This window comes from Bombina bombina, unplaced genomic scaffold (genome assembly GCF_027579735.1).
Source record: "Bombina bombina isolate aBomBom1 unplaced genomic scaffold, aBomBom1.pri scaffold_1135, whole genome shotgun sequence".
Taxonomy (NCBI): Eukaryota; Metazoa; Chordata; class Amphibia; order Anura; family Bombinatoridae; genus Bombina; species Bombina bombina.
In genome coordinates this window covers 1-23,172 of record NW_026512622.1, presented here as the reverse complement: position 1 = coordinate 23,172, position 23,172 = coordinate 1, and the positions used below count along the sequence as shown (strand labels likewise).

At 45.2% G+C, this 23,172-nt stretch overlaps 1 protein-coding gene across 1 annotated transcript in view; it reads left to right on the top strand.

Annotated features, from left to right (window-relative positions):
* LOC128644475 (GPN-loop GTPase 1) overlaps positions 1-23,112 on the top strand; it is a gene marked incomplete at its 3' end in the record, with an annotated part of 58,917 nt that extends 35,805 nt beyond the window's left edge. Inside the window, exons 5-7 of the mRNA XM_053697059.1 lie at positions 22,554-22,648; positions 22,754-22,799; positions 22,966-23,112. Coding sequence (XP_053553034.1) covers positions 22,554-22,648; positions 22,754-22,799; positions 22,966-23,112 — 288 coding nt within the window. The remainder of the gene's footprint in view (positions 1-22,553; positions 22,649-22,753; positions 22,800-22,965) is intronic.
* Positions 23,113-23,172: the final 60 nt, after the last annotated feature.

Below are 23,172 nucleotides of genomic sequence, written 5' to 3'. Positions count from 1 at the left end.
CAGGGCCCCAGTGAGCACTACATTCTGTTTGTTCATACAATATAAAGTGTGCAGTAAGTGTGAGCTTGCTCTTCTGTAGCAGACAGGGCCCAGTGAGCACTACATTCTCTGTTTGTTCATACAATATAAAGTGTGCAGTAAGTGTGAGCTTGCTCTTCTGCAGCAGACAGGCCCCAGTGAGCACTACATTCTGTTTGTTCATACAATATAAAGTGTGCAGTAAGTGTGAGCTTGCTCTTCTGCAGCAGACAGGCCCAGTGAGCACTACATTCTTGTTCATACAATATAAAGTGTGCAGTAAGTGTGAGCTTGCTCTTCTGCAGCAGACAGGGCCCCAGTGAGCACTACATTCTCTGTTTGTTCATACAATATAAAGTGTGCAGTAAGTGTGAGCTTGCTCTTCTGCAGCAGACAGGGCCCAGTGAGCACTACAGTCTCCTGTTTGTTCATACAATATAAAGGTGTGCCAGTAAGTGTGAGCTTGCTCTTCTGCAGCAGACAGGCCCCCAGTGAGCACTACATTCTGTTTGTTCATACAATATAAAGTGTGCAGTAAGTGTGAGCTTGCTCTTCTGCAGCAGACAGGGCCCAGTGAGCACTACATTCTCTGTTTGTTCATACAATATAAAGTGTGCAGTAAGTGTGAGCTTGCTCTTCTGCAGCAGACAGGGCCCAGTGAGCACTACATTCTGTTTGTTCATACAATATAAAGTGTGCAGTAAGTGTGAGCTTGCTCTTCTGCAGCAGACAGGGCCCCAGTGAGCACTACATTCTCTGTTTGTTCATACAATATAAAGTGTGCAGTAAGTGTGAGCTTGCTCTTCTGCAGCAGACAGGGCCCAGTGAGCACTACATTCTTGTTCATACAATATAAAGTGTGCAGTAAGTGTGAGCTTGCTCTTCTGCAGCAGACAGGGCCCAGTGAGCACTACATTCTCTGTTTGTTCATACAATATAAAGTGTGCAGTAAGTGTGAGCTTGCTCTTCTGCAGCAGACAGGGCGCAGTGAGCACTACATTCTCTGTTTGTTCATACAATATAAAGTGTGCAGTAAGTGTGACCTTGCTCTTCTGCAGCAGACAGGGCCCCAGTGAGCACTACATTCTCTGTTTGTTCATACAATATAAAGTGTACAGTAAGTGTGAGCTTGCTCTTCTGTAGCAGACAGGGCCCAGTGAGCACTACATTCTCTGTTTGTTCATACAATATGAAGTGTGCAGTAAGTGTGAGCTTGCTCTTCTGCAGCAGACAGGGCCCAGTGAGCACTACATTCTCTGTTCATACAATATAAAGTGTGCAGTAAGTGTGAGCTTGCTCTTCTGCAGCAGACAGGGCCCCAGTGAGCACTACATTCTGTTTGGTCATACAATATAAAGTGTGCAGAAGTGTGAGCTTGCTCTTCTGCAGCAGACAGGCCCCAGTGAGCACTACATTCTGCTGTGTTCATACAATATAAAGTGTGCAGTAAGTGTGACGCCTTGCTCTTCTGCAGCGAGACAGGGCCCAGTGAGCACTACATTCTCCTGTTTGTTCATACAATATAAAGTTGCGTAAGTGAGTGAGCTTGCCTCTTCTGCAGCAGACAGGGCCCAGTGAGCACTACATTCTCTGTTTGTTCATACAATATAAAGTGTGCAGTAAGTGTGAGCTTGCTCTTCTGCAGCAGACAGGCCCCAGTGAGCACTACATTCTGTTTGTTCATACAATATAAAGTGTGCAGTAAGTGTGAGCTTGCTCTTCTGCAGCAGACAGGCCCAGTGAGCACTACATTCTGTTTGTTCATACAATATAAAGTGTGCAGTAAGTGTGAGCTTGCTCTTCTGCAGCAGACAGGGCCCAGTGAGCACTACATTCTGTTTGTTCATACAATATAAAGTGTGCAGTAAGTGTGACCTTGCTCTTCTGCAGCAGACAGGCCCAGTGAGCACTACATTCTGTTTGTTCATACAATATAAAGTGTGCAGTAAGTGTGAGACTTGCTCTTCTGTAGCAGACAGGGCCCAGTGAGCACTACATTCTGTTTGTTCATACAATATAAAGTGTGCAGTAAGTGTGAGCTTGCTCTTCTGCAGCAGACAGGGCCCCATGAGCACTACATTCTCTGTTTGTTCATACAATATAAAGTGTGCAGTAAGTGTGAGCTTGCTCTTCTGCAGCAGACAGGGCCCCAGTGAGCACTACATTTCTGTTTGTTCATACAATATAAAGTGTGCAGTAAGTGTGAGCTTGCTCTTCTGCAGCAGACAGGGCCCCAGTGAGCACTACATTCTCTGTTTGGTCATACAATATAAAGTGTGCAGTAAGTGTGAGCTTGCTCTTCTGCAGCAGACAGGGCCCCAGTGAGCACTGTATTCTCTGTTTGTTCATACAATATAAAGTGTGCAGTAAGTGTGAGCTTGCTCTTCTGTAGCAGACAGGGCCCAGTGAGCACTACATTCTGTTTGTTCATACAATATAAAGTGTGCAGTAAGTGTGAGCTTGCTCTTCTGCAGCAGACAGGGCGCAGTGAGCACTACATTCTCTGTTTGTTCATACAATATAAAGTGTGCAGTAAGTGTGAGCTTGCTCTTCTGCAGCAGACAGGGCCCAGTGAGCACTACATTCACAATATAAAGTGTGCAGTAAGTGTGAGCTTGCTCTTCTGCAGCAGACAGGGCCCCAATGAGCACTACATTCACTGTTTGTTCATCAAATAAAGTGTGCAGTAAGTGTGAGCTTGCTCTTCTGCAGCAGACAGGCCCCAGTAGCACTACATTATCTGTTTGTTCATACAATATAAAGTGTGCAGTAAGTGTGAGCTTGCTCTTCTGCAGCAGACAGGGCCCAGTGAGCACTACATTCTCTGTTTGTTCATACAATATAAAGTGTGCAGTAAGTGTGACTTGCTCTTCTGCAGCAGACAGGCCCCAGTGAGCACTACATTCTCTGTTCATCACAATATAAAGTGTGCAGTAAGTGTGAGCTTGCTCTTCTGCAGCAGACAGGGCCCAGTGAGCACTACATTCTGTTTGTTCATACAATATAAAGTGTCAGTAGTGTGACTGCTCTTCTGTAGCAGACAGGGCCCCATGAGCACTACATTCTGTTTGTTCATACAATATAAAGTGTGCAGTAAGTGTGAGCTTGCTCTTCTGCAGCAGACAGGGCCCAGTGAGCACTACATTCTGTTTGTTCAAAAACAATATAAAGTGTGCAGTAAGTGTGAGCTTGCTCTTCTGCAGCAGACAGGGCCCAGTGAGCACTACATTCTCTATTTGTTTCATACATATAAAGTGTGCAGTAAGTGTGAGCTTGCTCTTCTGCAGCAGACAGGGCCCATGAGCACTGCATTCTGTTTGTTCATACAATATAAAGTGTGCAGTAAGTGTGAGCTTGCTCTTCTGCGCAGACAGGGGCCCCCAGTGAGCACTACATTCTGTTTGTTCATACAATATAAAGTGTGCAGTAAGTGAGCTTGCTCTTCTGCAGCAGACAGGGCCCAAGTGAGCACTACATCTCTGTTTGTTCATACAATATAAAGTGTGCAGTAATGTGAGCTTGCTCTTCTGCAGCAGACAGGGCCCATGAGCACTACATTCTTGTTTGTTCATACAATATAAAGTGTGCATAAGTGTGAGCTTACTCTCTGCTGCACACAGGGCCAGTGAGCACTACATCTTGTTTGTTCATACAATATAAAGTGAGCAGTAAGTGTGAGCCTTGCTCTCTGCAGGCAGTCTAGGGCCCCAGTGAGCACTCATTCTCTGTTTGTTCATGACAATATGAAGTGGGCAGTAAGTGTGAGCTTGTACTCTACTGCAGCAGACAGAGGGCCCAGTGAGCACCTACATTCTCTGTTTGTTCATACAATATAAAGTGTGCAGTAAGTGTGAGCTTGACTCTTTCTGCAGCATGACAGGAGCCCCAGTGAGCACTACATTCTCTGTTCATACAATATAAAGTGTGCAGTAAGTGTGAGCTTGCTCTTCTGCAGCAGACAGGGCCCAGTGAGCACTACATTATCTGTTTGTTCATACAATATAACGTGTGCTGCAGAACAGCAAGCTCACACTTACTGCACACTTTATATTGTATGAACAAACAGAATGTAGTGCTCACTGGGCCCTGTCTGCTGCAGAAGAGCAAGCTCACACTTACTGCACACTTTATATTGTATGAACAAACAGAATGTAGTGCTCACTGGGCCCTGTCTGCTGCAGAAGAGCAAGCTCACACTTACTGCACACTTTATATTGTATGAACAAACAGAATGTAGTGCTCACTGGGCCTGTCTGCTGCAGAAGAGCAAGCTCACACTTACTGCACACTTTATATTGTATGAACAAACAGAGAATGTAGTGCTCACTGGGCCCTGTCTGCTGCAGAAGAGCAAGCTCACACTTACTGCACACTTTATATTGTATGAACAGAGAATGTAGTGCTCACTGGGCCCTGTCTGCTGCAGAAGAGCAAGCTCACACTTACTGCACACTTTATATTGTATGAACAGAGAATGTAGTGCTCACTGGGGCCCTGTCTGCTGCAGAAGAGCAAGCTCACACTTACTGCACACTTTATATTGTATGAACAAACAGAATGCAGTGCTCACTGGGCCCTGTCTGCTGCAGAAGAGCAAGCTCACACTTACTGCACACTTTATATTGTATGAACAAACAGAATGTAGTGCTCACTGGGCCCTGTCTGCTGCAGAAGAGCAAGCTCACACTTACTGCACACTTTATATTGTATGACAAACAGAATGTAGTGCTCACTGGGGCCTGTCTGCTGCAGAAGAGCAAGCTCACACTTACTGCACACTTTATATTGTATGAACAAACAGAGAATGTAGTGCTCATTGGGGCCTGTCTGCTGCAGAAGAGCAAGCTCACACTTACTGCACACTTTATATTGTATGAACAAACAGAATGTAGTGCTCACTGGGCCCTGTCTGCTACAGAAGAGCAAGCTCACACTTACTGCACACTTTATATTGTATGAACAAACAGAATGTAGTGCTCACTGGGGCCTGTCTGCTGCAGAAGAGCAAGCTCACACTTACTGCACACTTTATATTGTATGAACAAACAGAATGTAGTGCTCACTGGGGCCTGTCTGCTGCAGAAGAGCAAGCTCACACTTACTGCACACTTTATATTGTATGAACAAACAGAGAATGTAGTGCTCACTGGGCCCTGTCTGCTGCAGAAGAGCAAGCTCACACTTACTGCACACTTTATATTGTATGAACAAACAGAGAATGTAGTGCTCATTGGGGCCTGTCTGCTGCAGAACAGCAAGCTCACACTTACTGCAGACAGGCCCCAATGAGCACTACATTCTCTGTTTGTTCATACAATATAAAGTGTGCAGTAAGTGTGAGCTTGCTCTTCTGCAGCAGACAGGGCCCAGTGAGCACTACATTCTCTGTTTGTTCATACAATATAAAGTGTGCAGTAAGTGTGAGCTTGCTCTTCTGCAGCAGACAGGGCCCCAGTGAGCAGCTACATTCTGTTTGTTCATACAATATAAAGTGTGCAGTAAGTGTGAGCTTGCTCTTCTGCAGCAGACAGGGCCCCAGTGAGCACTACATTCTCTGTTTGTTCATACAATATAAAGTGTGCAGTAAGTGTGAGCTTGCTCTTCTGCAGCAGACAGGGCCCCAGTGAGCACTACATCTCTGTTCATACAATATAAAGTGTGCAGTAAGTGTGAGCTTGCTCTTCTGCAGCAGGACAGGGCCCCAGTGTAGCACTGCATTCTGTTTGTTCATACAATATAAAGTGTGCAGTAAGTGTGAGCTTGCTCTTCTGCAGCAGACAGGGCCCAGTGAGCACTACATTCTGTCTGTTCATACAATATAAAGTGTTGCTGTAAGTGTGAGCTTGCTCTTCTGCAGCAGACAGGGCCCCAGTGAGCACTACATTCTCTGTTCATACAATATAAAGTGTGCAGTAAGTGTGAGCTTGCCTCTTCTGCAGCAGACAGGGCCCCAGTGAGCACTACATTCTCTGTTGTTCATACAATATAAGTGTGCAGTAAGTGTGAGCTTGCTCTTCTGCAGCAGACAGGGCCCAGCTGAGCCACTACATTCTGTTTTGTTCATACAATATAAAGTGTGCAGTAAGTGTGAGCTTGCTCTTCTGCAGCAGACAGGGCCCCAGTGAGCACTACATTATCTGTTTGTTCATACAATATAAAGTGTGCAGTAAGTGTGAGCTTGCTCTTCTGCAGCAGACAGGGCCCAAGTGAGCACTACATTCTGTTTGCTTCATACAATATAAAGCTGTGCAGTAAGTGTGAGCTTGCTCTTCTGCAGCAGACAGGGCCCCAGTGAGCACTACATTCTGTTTGTTCATACAATATAAAGTGTGCAGTAAGTGTGAGCTTGCTCTTCTGCAGCAGACAGGGCCCCTGTGAGCACTACATTCTCTGTTTGTTCATACAATATAAAGTGTACAGTAAGTGTGAGTTTGCTCTTCTGCAGCAGACAGGGCCCAGTGAGCACTACATTCTGTTTGTTCATACAATATAAAGTGTGCAGTAAGTGTGAGCTTGCTCTTCTGCAGCAGACAGGGCCCCAGTGAGCACTACATTCTGTTTGTTCATACAATATAACGTGTGCAGTAAGTGTGAGCTTGCTCTTCTGCAGCAGACAGGGCCCAGTGAGCACTACATTCTCTGTTTGTTCATACAATATAAAGTGTGCAGTAAGTGTGAGCTTGCTCTTCTGCAGCAGACAGGGCCCCAGTGAGCACTACATTCTCTGTTTGTTCATACAATATAAAGTGTACAGTAAGTGTGAGCTTGCTCTTCTGCAGCAGACAGGGCCCCAGTGAGCACTACATTCTCTGTTTGTTCATAACAATATAAAGTGTGCAGTAAGTGGTGAGCTTGCTCTTCTGCAGCAGACAGGGCCCCAGTCGAGCACTACATTCTGTTTGTTCATACAATATAAGTGTGCAGTTAAGTGTGAGCTTGCTCCTTCTGCAGCAGACAGGGCCCCAGTGAGCACTACATTCTCTGTTTGTTCATACAATATAAAGTGTGCAGTATGTGTGAGCTTGCTCTTCTGCAGCAGACAGGGCCCAGTGAGCACTACATTCTCTGTTTGTTCCATACAATATAAGTGTGCAGTAAGTTGTGAGCTTGCTCTTCTGCAGCAGACAGGGCCCAGTGATCACTACATTCTGTTTGTTCATACAATTAAAGTGTGCAGTAAGTTGAGCTTGCTCTTCTGCAGCAGACAGGGCCCAGTGAGCACTACATTCTCTGTTTGTTCATACAATATAAAGTGTGCAGTAAGTGTGAGCTTGCTCTTCTGCAGCAGACAGGGCCCCAGTGAGCACTACATTGTCTGTTTGTTCATACAATATAAAGTGTGCAGTAAGTGTGAGCTTGCTCTTCTGCAGCAGACAGGGCCCCAGTGAGCACTACATTCTGTTTGTTCATACAATATAAAGTGTGCAGTAAGTGTGAGCTTGCTCTTCTGCAGCAGACAGGGCCCAGTGAGCACTACATTCTGTTTGTTCATACAATATAAAGTGTGCAGTAAGTGTGATTGCTCTTCTGCAGCAGACAGGGCCCAGTGAGCACTACATTCTCTGTTTGTTCATACAATATAAAGTGTGCAGTAAGTGTGAGCTTGCTCTTCTGCAGCAGACAGGCCCCAGTGAGCACTACATTATCTGTTTGTTCATACAATATAAAGTGTGCAGTAAGTTTGAGCTTGCTCTTCTGCAGCAGACAGGGCCCCAGTGAGCACTACATTCTGTTTGTTCATACAATATAAAGTGTGCAGTAAGTGTGAGCTTGCTCTTCTGCAGCAGACAGGCCCAGTGAGCACTACATTCTCTGTTTGTTCATACAATATAAAGTGTGCAGTAAGTGTGAGCTTGCTCTTCTGCAGCAGACAGGGCCCCAGTGAGCACTACATTCTGTTTGTTCATACAATATAAAGTGTGCAGTAAGTTGAGCTTGCTCTTCTGCAGCAGACAGGCCCCAGTGAGCACTACATTCTGTTGTTCATACAATATAAAGTGTGCAGTAAGTGTGAGCTTGCTCTTCTGCAGCAGACAGGGCCCCATGAGCACTACATTTCTGTTTGTTCATACAATATAAAGTGTGCAGTAAGTGTGAGCTTGCTCTTCTGCAGCAGACAGGGCCCCAGTGAGCACTACATTCTCTGTTTGTTCATACAATATAAAGTGTGCAGTAAGTGTGAGCTTGCTCTTCTGCAGCAGACAGGGCCCCAGTGAGCACTACATTTCTGTTTGTTCATACAATATAAAGTGTGCAGTAAGTGTGAGCTTGCTCTTCTGCAGCAGACAGGGCCCCAGTGAGCACTACATTCTCTGTTCATACAATATAAAGTGTGCAGTAAGTGTGAGCTTGCTCTTCTGCAGCAGACAGGGCCCAGTGAGCACTACATTCTCTGTTTGTTCATACAATATAATGTGCAGTAAGTGTGAGCTTGTCTTCTGCAGCAGACAGGCCCAGTGAGCACTACATTCTCTGTTTGTTCATACAATATAAAGTGTGCAGTAAGTGTGAGCTTGCTCTTCTGCAGCAGACAGGGCCCAGTGAGCACTACATTCTCTGTTTGTTCATACAATATAAAGTGTGCAGTAAGGTGAGCTTGCTCTTCTGTAGCAGACAGGGCCCCAGTGAGCACTACATTCTCTGTTTGTTCATACAATATAAAGTGTGCAGTAAGTGTGAGCTTGCTCTTCTGCAGCAGACAGGGCCCCAGTGAGCACTACATTCTCTGTTCATACAATATAAAGTGTGCAGTAAAGTGTGAGCTTGCTCTTCTGCAGCAGACAGGGCCCAGTGAGCACTACATTCTCTGTTTGTTCATACAATATAAAGTGTGCAGTAAGTGTGAGCTTGCTCTTCTGCAGCAGACAGGGCCCAGTGAGCACTACATTCTGTTTGTTCATACAATATAAAGTGTGCAGTAAGTGTGAGCTTGCTCTTCTGCAGCAGACAGGGCCCCAGTGAGCACTACATTTCTGTTTGTTCATACAATATAAAGTGTGCAGTAAGTGTGAGCTTGCTCTTCTGCAGCAGACAGGGCCCCAGTGAGCACTACATTCTGTTTGTTCATACAATATAAAGTGTGAAGTAAGTGTGAGCTTGCTCTTCTGCAGCAGACAGGGCCCCAGTGAGCACTACATTCTCTGTTTGTTCATACAATATAAAGTGTGCAGTAAGTGTGAGCTTGCTCTTCTGCAGCAGACAGGCCCAGTGAGCACTACATTCTCTGTTTGTTCATACAATATAAAGTGTGCAGTAAGTGTGAGCTTGCTCTTCTGCAGCAGACAGGGCCCAGTGAGCACTACATTCTGTTTGTTCATACAATATAAAGTGTGCAGTAAGTGTGAGCTTGCTCTTCTGCAGCAGACAGGGCCCAGTGAGCACTACATTCTGTTTGTTCATACAATATAAAGTGTGCAGTAAGTGTGAGCTTGCTCTTCTGCAGCAGACAGGGCCCCAGTGAGCACTACATTCTGTTTGTTCATACAATATAAAGTGTGCAGTAAGTGTGAGCTTGCTCTTCTGCAGCAGACAGGCCCCAGTGAGCACTACATTCTGTTTGTTCATACAATATAAAGTGTGCAGTAAGTGTGAGCTTGCTCTTCTGCAGCAGACAGGGCCCAGTGAGCACTACATTCTGTTTGTTCATACAATATAAAGTGTGCAGTAAGTGTGAGCTTGCTCTTCTGCAGCAGACAGGGCCCCAGTGAGCACTACATTCTCTGTTTGTTCATACAATATAAAGTGTGCAGTAAGTGTGAGCTTGCTCTTCTGCAGCAGACAGGCCCAGTGAGCACTACATTCTCTGTTTGTTCATACAATATAAAGTGTGCAGTAAGTGTGAGCTTGCTCTTCTGCAGCAGACAGGCCCAGTGAGCACTACATTTTCTGTTTGTTCATACAATATAAAGTGTGCAGTAAGTGTGAGCTTGCTCTTCTGCAGCAGACAGGGCCCCAGTGAGCACTACATTCTGTTTGTTCATACAATATAAAGTGTGCAGTAAGTGTGAGCTTGCTCTTCTGCAGCAGACAGGGCCCAGTGAGCACTACATTTTCTGTTTGTTCATACAATATAAAGTGTGCAGTAAGTGTGAGCTTGCTCTTCTGCAGCAGACAGGGCCCAGTGAGCACTACATTCTGTTTGTTCATACAATATAAAGTGTGCAGTAAGTGTGAGCTTGCTCTTCTGCAGCAGACAGGGCCCCAGTGAGCACTACATTCTCTGTTTGTTCATACAATATAAAGTGTGCAGTAAGTGTGAGCTTGCTCTTCTGCAGCAGACAGGCCAGTGAGCACTACATTCTGTTTGTTCATACAATATAAAGTGTGCAGTAAGTGTGAGCTTGCTCTTCTGCAGCAGACAGGGCCCAGTGAGCACTACATTCTGTTTGTTCATACAATATAAAGTGTGCAGTAAGTGTGAGCTTGCTCTTCTGCAGCAGACAGGGCCCAGTGAGCACTACATTCTCTGTTTGTTCATACAATATAAAGTGTGCAGTAAGTGTGAGCTTGCTCTTCTGCAGCAGACAGGGCCCAGTGAGCACTACATTCTCTGTTTGTTCATACAATATAAAGTGTGCAGTAAGTGTGAGCTTGCTCTTCTGCAGCAGACAGGGCCCCAGTGAGCACTACATTCTCTGTTTGTTCATACAATATAAAGTGTGCAGTAAGTGTGAGCTTGCTCTTCTGCAGCAGACAGGGCCCCAGTGAGCACTACATTCTCTGTTTGTTCATACAATATAAAGTGTGCAGTAAGTGTGAGCTTGCTCTTCTGCAGCAGACAGGCCCCAGTGAGCACTACATTCTCTGTTTGTTCATACAATATAAAGTGTGCAGTAAGTGTGAGCTTGCTCTTCTGCAGCAGACAGGGCCCCAGTGAGCACTACATTCTGTTTGTTCATACAATATAAAGTGTGCAGTAAGTGTGAGCTTGCTCTTCTGCAGCAGACAGGGCCCAGTGAGCACTACATTCTGTTTGTTCATACAATATAAAGTGTGCAGTAAGTGTGAGCTTGCTCTTCTGCAGCAGACAGGGCCCCAGTGAGCACTACATTCTGTTTGTTCATACAATATAAAGTGTGCAGTAAGTGTGAGCTTGCTCTTCTGCAGCAGACAGGGCCCCAGTGAGCACTACATTCTCTGTTTGTTCATACAATATAAAGTGTGCAGTAAGTGTGAGCTTGCTCTTCTGCAGCAGACAGGGCCCAGTGAGCACTACATTCTGTTTGTTCATACAATATAAAGTGTGCAGTAAGTGTGAGCTTGCTCTTCTGCAGCAGACAGGCCCAGTGAGCACTACATTCTCTGTTTGTTCATACAATATAAAGTGTGCAGTAAGTGTGAGCTTGCTCTTCTGCAGCAGACAGGCCCCAGTGAGCACTACATTTCTGTTTGTTCATACAATATAAAGTGTGCAGTAAGTGTGAGCTTGCTCTTCTGCAGCAGACAGGGCCCAGTGAGCACTACATTCTCTGTTTGTTCATACAATATAAAGTGTGCAGTAAGTGTGAGCTTGCTCTTCTGCAGCAGACAGGGCCCCAGTGAGCACTACATTCTGTTTGTTCATACAATATAAAGTGTGCAGTAAGTGTGAGCTTGCTCTTCTGCAGCAGACAGGGCCCAGTGAGCACTACATTCTGTTTGTTCATACAATATAAAGTGTGCAGTAAGTGTGAGCTTGCTCTTCTGCAGCAGACAGGCCCAGTGAGCACTACATTCTGTTTGTTCATACAATATAAATGTGCAGTAAGTGTGAGCTTGCTCTTCTGCAGCAGACAGGGCCCAGTGAGCACTACATTCTCTGTTTGTTCATACAATATAAAGTGTGCAGTAAGTGTGAGCTTGCTCTTCTGCAGCAGACAGGCCCCAGTGAGCACTACATTCTGTTTGTTCATACAATATAAAGTGTGCAGTAAGTGTGAGCTTGCTCTTCTGCAGCAGACAGGGCCCAGTGAGCACTACACATTCTGTTTGTTCATACAATATAAAGTGTGCAGTAAGTGTGAGCTTGCTCTTCTGCAGCAGACAGGGCCCAGTGAGCACTACATTCTGTTTGTTCATACAATATAAAGTGTGCAGTAAGTGTGAGCTTGCTCTTCTGCAGCAGACAGGGCCCAGTGAGCACTACATTCTGTTTGTTCATACAATATAAAGTGTGCAGTAAGTGTGAGCTTGCTCTTCTGCAGCAGACAGGGCCATTGAGCACTACATTCTCTGTTTGTTCATACAATATAAAGTGTGCAGTAAGTGTAGCTTGCTCTTCTGCAGCAGACAGGGCCCAGTGAGCACTACATTCTCTGTTTGTTCATACAATATAAAGTGCAGTAAGTGTGAGCTTGCTCTTCTGCAGCAGACAGGGCCCAGTGAGCACTACATTCTGTTTGTTCATACAATATAAAGTGTGCAGTAAGTGTGAGCTTGCTCTTCTGCAGCAGACAGGGCCCCAGTGAGCACTACATTCTCTGTTTGTTCATACAATATAAAGTGTGCAGTAAGTGTGAGCTTGCTCTTCTGCAGCAGACAGGGCCCCAGTGAGCACTACATTCTCTTTTTGTTCATACAATATAAAGTGTGCAGTAAGTGTGAGCTTGCTCTTCTGCAGCAGACAGGGCCCTGTGAGCACTACTTTCTGTTTGTTCATACAATATAAAGTGTGCAGTAAGTGTGAGCTTGCTCTTCTGCAGCAGACAGGGCCCAGTGAGCACTACATTCTCTGTTTGTTCATACAATATAAAGTGTGCAGTAAGTGTGAGCTTGCTCTTCTGCAGCAGACAGGCCCCAGTGAGCACTACATTTCTGTTTGTTCATACAATATAAAGTGTGCAGTAAGTGTGAGCTTGCTCTTCTGCAGCAGACAGGGCCCAGTGAGCACTACATTTCTGTTTGTTCATACAATATAAAGTGTGCAGTAAGTGTGAGCTTGCTCTTCTGCAGCAGACAGGCCCAGTGAGCACTACATTCTGTTTGTTCATACAATATAAAGTGTGCAGTAAGTGTGAGCTTGCTCTTCTGCAGCAGACAGGCCCAGTGAGCACTACATTCTGTTTGTTCATACAATATAAAGTGTGCAGTAAGTGTGAGCTTGCTCTTCTGCAGCAGACAGGGCCCCAGTGAGCACTACATTCTCTGTTTGTTCATACAATATAAAGTGTGCAGTAAGTGTGAGCTTGCTCTTCTGCAGCAGACAGGGCCCAGTGAGCACTACATTCTCTGTTCATACAATATAAAGTGTGCAGTAAGTGTGAGCTTGCTCTTCTGCAGCAGACAGGCCCAGTGAGCACTACATTCTGTTTGTTCATACAATATAAAGTGTGCAGTAAGTGTGAGCTTGCTCTTCTGCAGCAGACAGGGCCCAGTGAGCACTACATTCTCTTTGTTCATACAATATAAAGTGTGCAGTAAGTGTGAGCTTGCTCTTCTGCAGCAGACAGGGCCCAGTGAGCACTACATTCTGTTTGTTCATACAATATAAAGTGTGCAGTAAGTGTGAGCTTGCTCTTCTGCAGCAGACAGGGCCCAGTGAGCACTACATTCTCTGTTTGTTCATACAATATAAAGTGTGCAGTAAGTGTGAGCTTGCTCTTCTGCAGCAGACAGGGCCCAGTGAGCACTACATTCTGTTTGTTCATACAATATAAAGTGTGCAGTAAGTGTGAGCTTGCTCTTCTGCAGCAGACAGGGCCCAGTGAGCACTACATTCTCTGTTTGTTCATACAATATAAAGTGTGCAGTAAGTGAGCTTGCTCTTCTGCAGCAGACAGGGCCCAGTGAGCACTACATTCTCTGTTTGTTCATACAATATAAAGTGTGCAGTAAGTGTGAGCTTGCTCTTCTGCAGCAGACAGGGCCCAGTGAGCACTACATTCTCTGTTTGTTCATACAATATAAAGTGTGCAGTAAGTGTGAGCTTGCTCTTCTGCAGCAGACAGGCCCAGTGAGCACTACATTCTCTTTGTTCATACAATATAAAGTGTGCAGTAAGTGTGACTTGCTCTTCTGTAGCAGACAGGGCCCAGTGAGCACTACATTCTCTGTTTGTTCATACAATATAAAGTGTGCAGTAAGTGTGAGCTTGCTCTTCTGCAGCAGACAGGGCCCAGTGAGCACTACATTCTGTTTGTTCATACAATATAAAGTGTGCAGTAAGTGTGAGCTTGCTCTTCTGCAGCAGACAGGGCCCAGTGAGCACTACATTCTCTGTTTGTTCATACAATATAAAGTGTGCAGTAAGTGTGAGCTTGCTCTTCTGCAGCAGACAGGGCCCAGTGAGCACTACATTCTCTGTTTGTTCATACAATATAAAGTGTGCAGTAAGTGTGAGCTTGCTCTTCTGCAGCAGACAGGGCCCAGTGAGCACTACATTCTGTTTGTTCATACAAAAAAAATGTGCAGTAAGTGTGAGCTTGCTCTTCTGCAGCAGACAGGGCCCAGTGAGCACTACATTCTCTGTTTGTTCATACAATATAAAGTGTGCAGTAAGTGTGAGCTTGCTCTTCTGCAGCAGACAGGGCCCCAGTGAGCACTACATTCTGTTTGTTCATACAATATAAAGGTGCAGTAAGTGTGAGCTTGCTCTTCTGCAGCAGACAGGGCCCCAGTGAGCACTACATTCTCTGTTTGTTCATACAATATAAAGTGTGCAGTAAGTGTGAGCTTGCTCTTCTGCAGCAGACAGGGCCCAGTGAGCACTACATTCTCTTTTTGTTCATACAATATAAAGTGTGCAGTAAGTGTGAGCTTGCTCTTCTGCAGCAGACAGGGCCCAGTGAGCACTACATTCTGTTTGTTCATACAATATAAAGTGTGCAGTAAGTGTGAGCTTGCTCTTCTGCAGCAGACAGGGCCCAGTGAGCACTACATTCTGTTTGTTCATACAATATAAAGTGTGCAGTAAGTGTGAGCTTGCTCTTCTGCAGCAGACAGGGCCCAGTGAGCACTACATTCTGTTTGTTCATACAATATAAAGTGTGCAGTAAGTGTGAGCTTGCTCTTCTGCAGCAGACAGGGCCCAGTGAGCACTACATTCTCTTTGTTCATACAATATAAAGTGTGCAGTAAGTGTGAGCTTGCTCTTCTGCAGCAGACAGGGCCCAGTGAGCACTACATTCTGTTTGTTCATACAATATAAAGTGTGCAGTAAGTGTGACTTGCTCTTCTCCAGCAGACAGGCCCAGTGAGCACTACATTCTCTGTTTGTTCATACAATATAAAGTGTGCAGTAAGTGTGAGCTTGCTCTTCTGCAGCAGACAGGGCCCAGTGAGCACTACATTCTCTGTTTGTTCATACAATATAAAGTGTGCAGTAAGTGTGAGCTTGCTCTTCTGCAGCAGACAGGGCCCAGTGAGCACTACATTCTGTTTGTTCATACAATATAAAGTGTGCAGTAAGTGTGAGCTTGCTCTTCTGCAGCAGACAGGGCCCAGTGAGCACTACATTCTCTGTTCATACAATATAAAGTGTGCAGTAAGTGTGAGCTTGCTCTTCTGCAGCAGACAGGGCCCAGTGAGCACTACATTCTCTGTTCATACAATATAAAGTGTGCAGTAAGTGTGAGCTTGCTCTTCTGCAGCAGACAGGGCCCAGTGAGCACTACATTCTGTTTGTTCATACAATATAAAGTGTGCAGTAAGTGTGAGCTTGCTCTTCTGCAGCAGACAGGGCCCAGTGAGCACTACATTCTGTTTGTTCATACAATATAAAGTGTGCAGTAAGTGTGAGCTTGCTCTTCTGCAGCAGACAGGGCCCAGTGAGCACTACATTCTGTTTGTTCATACAATATAAAGTGTGCAGTAAGTGTGACTTGCTCTTCTGCAGCAGACAGGGCCCAGTGAGCACTACATTCTCTGTTTGTTCATACAATATAAAGTGTGCAGTAAGTGTGAGCTTGCTCTTCTGCAGCAGACAGGGCCCAGTGAGCACTACATTCTGTTTGTTCATACAATATAAAGTGTGCAGTAAGTGTGACCTTGCTCTTCTGTAGCAGACAGGGCCCAGTGAGCACTATTCTCTGTTTGTTCATACAATAAAAGTGTGCAGTAAGTGTGAGCTTGCTCTTCTGCAGCGACAGGGCCCAGTGAGCACTACATTCTGTTTGTTCATACAATATAAAGTGTGCAGTAAGTGTGAGCTTGCTCTTCTGCAGCAGACAGGGCCCAGTGAGCACTACATTCTCTGTTGTAATACAATATAAAGTGTGCAGTAAGTGTGAGCTTGCTCTTCTGCAGCAGACAGGGCCCAGTGAGCACTACATTCTCTTTGTTCAAACAATATAAAGTGTGCAGTAAGTGTGAGCTTGCTCTTCTGCAGCAGACAGGGCCCAGTGAGCACTACATTCTCTTTTGTTCATACAATATAAAGTGTGCAGTAAGTGTGAGCTTGCTCTTCTGTAGCAGACAGGGCCCCAGTGAGCACTACATTCTGTTTGTTCATACAATATAAAGTGTGCAGTAAGTGTGAGCTTGCTCTTCTGCAGCAGACAGGGCCCAGTGAGCACTACATTCTCTGTTTGTTCATACAATATAAAGTGTGCAGTAAGTGTGAGCTTGCTCTTCTGCAGCAGACAGGGCCCCAGTGAGCACTACATTCTGTTTGTTCATACAATATAAAGTGTGCAGTAAGTGTGAGCTTGCTCTTCTGCAGCAGACAGGGCCCAGTGAGCACTACATTCTGTTTGTTCATACAATATAAAGTGTGCAGTAAGTGTGAGCTTGCTCTTCTGCAGCAGACAGGGCCCAGTGAGCACTACATTCTCTGTTCATACAATATAAAGTGTGCAGTAAGTGTGACCTTGCTCTTCTGCAGCAGACAGGGCCCCAGTGAGCACTACATTCTCTGTTTGTTCATACAATATAAAGTGTGCAGTAAGTGTGAGCTTGCTCTTCTGCAGCAGACAGGGCCCAGTGAGCACTACATTCTCTGTTTGTTCATACAATATAAAGTGTGCAGTAAGTGTGAGCTTGCTCTTCTGCAGCAGACAGGGCCCAGTGAGCACTACATTCTGTTTGTTCATACAATATAAAGTGTGCAGTAAGTGTGAGCTTGCTCTTCTGCAGCAGACAGGCCCCAGTGAGCACTACATTCTGTTTGTTCATACAATATAAAGTGTGCAGTAAGTGTGAGCTTGCTCTTCTGCAGCAGACAGGGCCCAGTGAGCACTACATTCTGTTTGTTCATACAATATAAAGTGTGCAGTAAGTGTGAGCTTGCTCTTCTGCAGCAGACAGGGCCCCAGTGAGCACTACATTCTCTGTTCATACAATATAAAGTGTGCAGTAAGTGTGAGCTTGCTCTTCTGCAGCAGACAGGGCCCAGTGAGCACTACATTCTGTTTGTTCATACAATATAAAGTGTGCAGTAAGTGTGAGCTTGCTCTTCTGCAGCAGACAGGGCCCAGTGAGCACTACATTCTCTGTTTGTTCATACAAATAAAGTGTGCAGTAAGTGTGAGCTTGCTCTTCTGCAGCAGACAGGGCCCCAGTGAGCACTACATTCTCTGTTTGTTCATACAATATAAAGTGTGCAGTAAGTGTGAGCTTGCTCTTCTGCAGCAGACAGGGCCCAGTGAGCACTACATTCTCTGTTCATACAATATAAAGTGTGCAGTAAGTGTGAGCTTGCTCTTCTGCAGCAGACAGGGCCAGTGAGCACTACATTCTCTGTTTGTTCATACAATATAAAGTGTGCAGTAAGTGTGAGCTTGCTCTTCTGCAGCAGACAGGGCCCAGTGAGCACTACATTCTCTGTTCATACAATATAAAGTGTGCAGTAAGTGTGAGCTTGCTCTTCTGCAGCAGACAGGGCCCCAGTGAGCACTACATTCTCTGTTTGTTCATACAATATAAAGTGTGCAGTAAGTGTGCTTGCTCTTCTGTAGCAGACAGGGCCCCAGTGAGCACTACATTCTGTTTGTTCATACAATATAAAGTGTGCAGTAAGTGTGAGCTTGCTCTTCTGCAGCAGACAGGGCCCAGTGAGCACTACATTCTCTGTTTGTTCATACAATATAAAGTGTAGTAAGTGTGAGCTTGCTCTTCTGCAGCAGACAGGGCCCCAGTGAGCACTACATTCTCTGTTCATACAATATAAAGTGTGCAGTAAGTGTGAGCTTGCTCTTCTGCAGCAGACAGGGCCCAGTGAGCACTACATTCTGTTTGTTCATACAATATAAAGTGTGCAGTAAGTGTGAGCTTGCTCTTCTGCAGCAGACAGGGCCCCAGTGAGCACTACATTCTCTGTTTGTTCATACAATATAAAGTGTGCAGTAAGTGTGAGCTTGCTCTTCTGCAGCAGACAGGGCCCCAGTGAGCACTACATTCTGTTTGTTCATACAATATAAAGTGTGCAGTAAGTGTGAGCTTGCTCTTCTGCAGCAGACAGGGGCCCCAGTGAGCACTACATTGTCTGTTTGTTCATACAATATAAAGTGTGCAGTAAGTGTGAGCTTGCTCTTCTGCAGCAGACAGGGCCCCAGTGAGCACTGCATTCTGTTTGTTCATACAATATAAAGTGTGCAGTAAGTGTGAGCTTGCTCTTCTGTAGCAGACAGGGGCCCAGTGAGCACTACATTCTCTTGTTCATACAATATAAAGTGTGCAGTAAGTGTGAGCTTGGCTCTTCTGCAGCAGACAGGGCCCCAGTGAGCACTACATTCTCTGTTTGTTCATACAATATAAAGTGTGCAGTAAGTGTTGAGCTTGCTCTTCTGCAGCAGACAGGGGCCCAGTGAGCACTACATTCTCTGTTTGTTCATACAATATAAAGTGTGCAGTAAGTGTGAGCTTGCTCTTCTGCAGCAGACAGGGCCCCAGTGAGCACTACATTCTGTTTGTTCATACAATATAAAGTGTGCAGTAAGTGTGAGCTTGCTCTTCTGCAGCAGACAGGGCCCAGTGAGCACTACATTCTCTGTTCATACAATATAAAGTGTGCAGTAAGTGTGAGCTTGCTCTTCTGGCAGCAGGACAGAGGCTCAAGTGAGCACTACATTCTGTTTGTTCATACAATATAAAGTGTGCAGTAAGTGTGAGCTTGCTCTTCTGCAGCAGACAGGGCCCCAGTGAGCACTACATTCTCTGTTCATACAATATAAAGTGTGCAGTAAGTGTGAGCTTGCTCTTCTGCAGCAGACAGGGGCCCCAGTGAGCACTACATTCTGTTTGTTCATACAATATAAAGTGTGCAGTAAGTGTGAGCATGCTCTTCTGCAGCAGACAGGGCCCAGTGAGCACTACATTCTCTGTTTGTTCATACAATATAAAGTGTGCAGTAAGTGTGAGCTTGCTCTTCTGCAGCAGACAAGGCCCAGTGAGCACTACATTCTGTTTGTTCATACAATATAAAGTGTGCAGTAAGTGTGAGCTTGCTCTTCTGCAGCAGACAGGCCCCAGTGAGCACTACATTCTCTGTTCATACAATATAAAGTGTGCAGTAAGTGTGAGCTTGCTCTTCTGCAGCAGACAGGGCCCAGTGAGCACTACATTCTCTGTTTGTTCATACAATATAAAGTGTGCAGTAAGTGTGAGCTTGCTCTTCTGCAGCAGACAGGGCCCCAGTGAGCACTACATTCTCTGTTCATACAATATAAAGTGTGCAGTAAGTGTGAGCTTGCTCTTCTGCAGCAGACAGGGCCCCAGTGAGCACTACATTCTCTGTTCATACAATATAAAGTGTGCAGTAAGTGTGAGCTTGCTCTTCTGCAGCAGACAGGGCCCAGTGAGCACTACATTCTCTGTTTGTTCATACAATATAAAGTGTGCAGTAAGTGTGAGCTTGCTCTTCTGCAGCAGACAGGGCCCCAGTGAGCACTACATTCTCTGTTTGTTCATACAATATAAAGTGTGAGCTTGCTCTTCTGCAGCAGACAGGGCCCAGTGAGCACTACATTCTCTGTTTGTTCATACAATATAAAGTGTGCAGTAAGTGTGAGCTTGCTCTTCTGCAGCAGACAGGGCCCAGTGAGCACTACATTCTCTGTTTGCTCATACAATATAAAGTGTGCAGTAAGTGTGACCTTGCTCTTCTGCAGCAGACAGGGCCCCAGTGAGCACTACATTCTCTGTTCATACAATATAAAGTGTGCAGTAAGTGTGAGCTTGCTCTTCTGCAGCAGACAGGGCCCAGTGAGCACTGTATTCTCTGTTTGTTCATACAATATAAAGTGTAAAGTAAGTGTGAGCTTGCTCTTCTGCAGCAGACAGGGCCCAGTGAGCACTACATTCTCTGTTCATACAATATAAAGTGTGCAGTAAGTGTGAGCTTGCTCTTCTGCAGCAGACAGGGCCCCAGTGAGCACTACATTCTGTTTGTTCATACAATATAAAGTGTGCAGTAAGTGTGAGCTTGCTCTTCTGCAGCAGACAGGGCCCCAGTGAGCACTACATTCTGTTTGTTCATACAATATAAAGTGTGCAGTAAGTGTGAGCTTGCTCTTCTGCAGCAGACAGGGCCCCAGTGAGCACTACATTCTCTGTTTGTTCATACAATATAAAGTGTGCAGTAAGTGTGAGCTTGCTCTTCTGCAGCAGACAGGGCCCAGTGAGCACTACATTCTCTGTTTGTTCATACAATATAAAGTGTGCAGTAAGTGTGAGCTTGCTCTTCTGTAGCAGACAGGGCCCCAGTGAGCACTACATTCTGTTTGTTCATACAATATAAAGTGTGCAGTAAGTGTGAGCTTGCTCTTCTGCAGCAGACAGGGCCCAGTGAGCACTACATTCTCTGTTTGTTCATACAATATAAAGTGTGCAGTAAGTGTGAGCTTGCTCTTCTGCAGCAGAAAGGCCCCAGTGAGCACTACATTCTCTGTTTGTTCATACAATATAAAGTGTGCAGTAAGTGTGAGCTTGCTCTTCTGCAGCAGACAGGGCCCAGTGAGCACTACATTCTGTTTGTTCATACAATATAAAGTGTGCAGTAAGTGTGAGCTTGCTCTTCTGCAGCAGACAGGGCCCCAATGAGCACTACATTCTCTGTTTGTTCATACAATATAAAGTGTGCAGTAAGTGTGAGCTTGCTCTTCTGCAGCAGACAGGGCCCAGTGAGCACTACATTCTCTGTTTGTTCATACAATATAAAGTGTGCAGTAAGTGTGACCTTGCTCTTCTGTAGCAGACAGGGCCCAGTGAGCACTACATTCTGTTTGTTCATACAATATAAAGTGTGCAGTAAGTGTGAGCTTGCTCTTCTGTAGCAGACAGGGCCCAGTGAGCACTGTATTCTCTGTTTGTTCATACAATATAAAGTGTGCAGTAAGTGTGAGCTTGCTCTTCTGTAGCAGACAGGGCCCCAGTGAGCACTACATTCTCTGTTTGTTCATACAATATAAAGTGTGTAGTAAGTGTGAGCTTGCTCTTCTGCAGCAGACAGGGCCCCAGTGAGCACTACATTCTCTGTTCATACAATATAAAGTGTGCAGTAAGTGTGAGCTTGCTCTTCTGCAGCAGACAGGGCCCCAGTGAGCACTACATTCTCTGTTCATACAATATAAAGTGTGCAGTAAGTGTGAGCTTGCTCTTCTGCAGCAGACAGGGCCCAGTGAGCACTACATTATCTGTTTGTTCATACAATATAAAGTGTGCAGTAAGTGTGAGCTTGCTCTTCTGTAGCAGACAGGGCCCAGTGAGTACTACATTCTCTGTTTGCTCATACAATATAAAGTGTGCAGTAAGTGTGAGCTTGCTCTTCTGCAGCAGACAGGGCCCAGTGAGCACTACATTCTCTGTTCATACAATATAAAGTGTGCAGTAAGTGTGAGCTTGCTCTTCTGCAGCAGACAGGGCCCAGTGAGCACTACATTCTCTGTTTATACAATATAAAGTGTGCAGTAAGTGTGAGCTTGCTCTTCTGCAGCAGACAGGGCCCAGAGAGCACTACATTCTGTTTGTTCATACAATATAAAGTGTGCAGTAAGTGTGAGCTTGCTCTTCTGCAGCAGACAGGGCCCAGTGAGCACTACATTCTGTTTGTTCATACAATATAAAGTGTGTAGTAAGTGTGAGCTTGCTCTTCTGCAGCAGACAGGCCCAGTGAGCACTACATTCTCTGTTTGTTCATACAATATAAAGTGTGCAGTGATAATCTGTAACCACTGGTTAAAGGGACATGCAGCCTAACTTTGTTCTTTCATGATTCAGATAGAGAATACAATTTAAACAACTTTTCCAATAAACTACTATTTAATTTGCTTCTTTCTCTTGTTACCATTTGCTGAAAGTTTTATCTAGGAAAGCTCAGGAGCAGCAAAGGGACCTAGGTTTTAGCTGCTGATTGGTGGCTATATATATATATATATATATATATATACCGATTGTCATTGTTCAGTTAGAAACCAAGTACTGTATTGCTGCTCCTTCAACAAAGCAAGAGAATGAAGCCAATTTGATAATATACGTAAACTGGAAAGTTGTTTAAAATTGTTTGTTCTACCTAAATCTCAAAAGAAAGAGAAATAGGTTTCATGTCCCTATAATGTCATGCTAAGTTCTCCTGACTAGGTGCAAGGCCGGCTGCAAGAAGATATAACCGCTGTCTCTCTCTTTAGGCGTCATCCTTCCCTTCTGTGGTTGTCTATGTCATGGATACCTCTCGAAGCACAAACCCAGTCACGTTCATGTCTAACATGCTCTATGCCTGCAGGTGAGCGGCACTACCATCTCTTTAATCAGTAGGTAGCTAAAGAGCTTGTACTTGTCTCCTAGCATATCCCCTGCAGCCTCCCTCACGACTGTCATTTTATTTCAGCATCATGTACAAAACCAAGCTGCCGTTTATTGTTGTCATGAACAAGGTGAGTTCTGTTTAGCTCCCTGTATTGCTCAGCTCCCCCAGCCCTCTTTCTCTTCTCATCACCTCTCGTGCTTTAGCGCTCTTGGCCCCCATCGCCCATGCTTTAGCGCTCTTGGCCCCCGTCGCCCCTGCCTGCTCTACTGCTCCCCCATCAATGTCTCTTGCAGACAGATATCATCGATCACAGCTTTGCGGTTGAGTGGATGCAGGACTTTGAGAGCTTCCAGGATGCTCTGAACCAAGAGACATCATATGTCAGCAACCTGACTCGCTCCATGAGCCTTGTGTTGGATGAGTTCTACAGCGTGCTGCGGGTAACGTATATTATGTAACAGCAGAAGAAATACTTTTAATGTTTATAAAAGCTTGGGCTG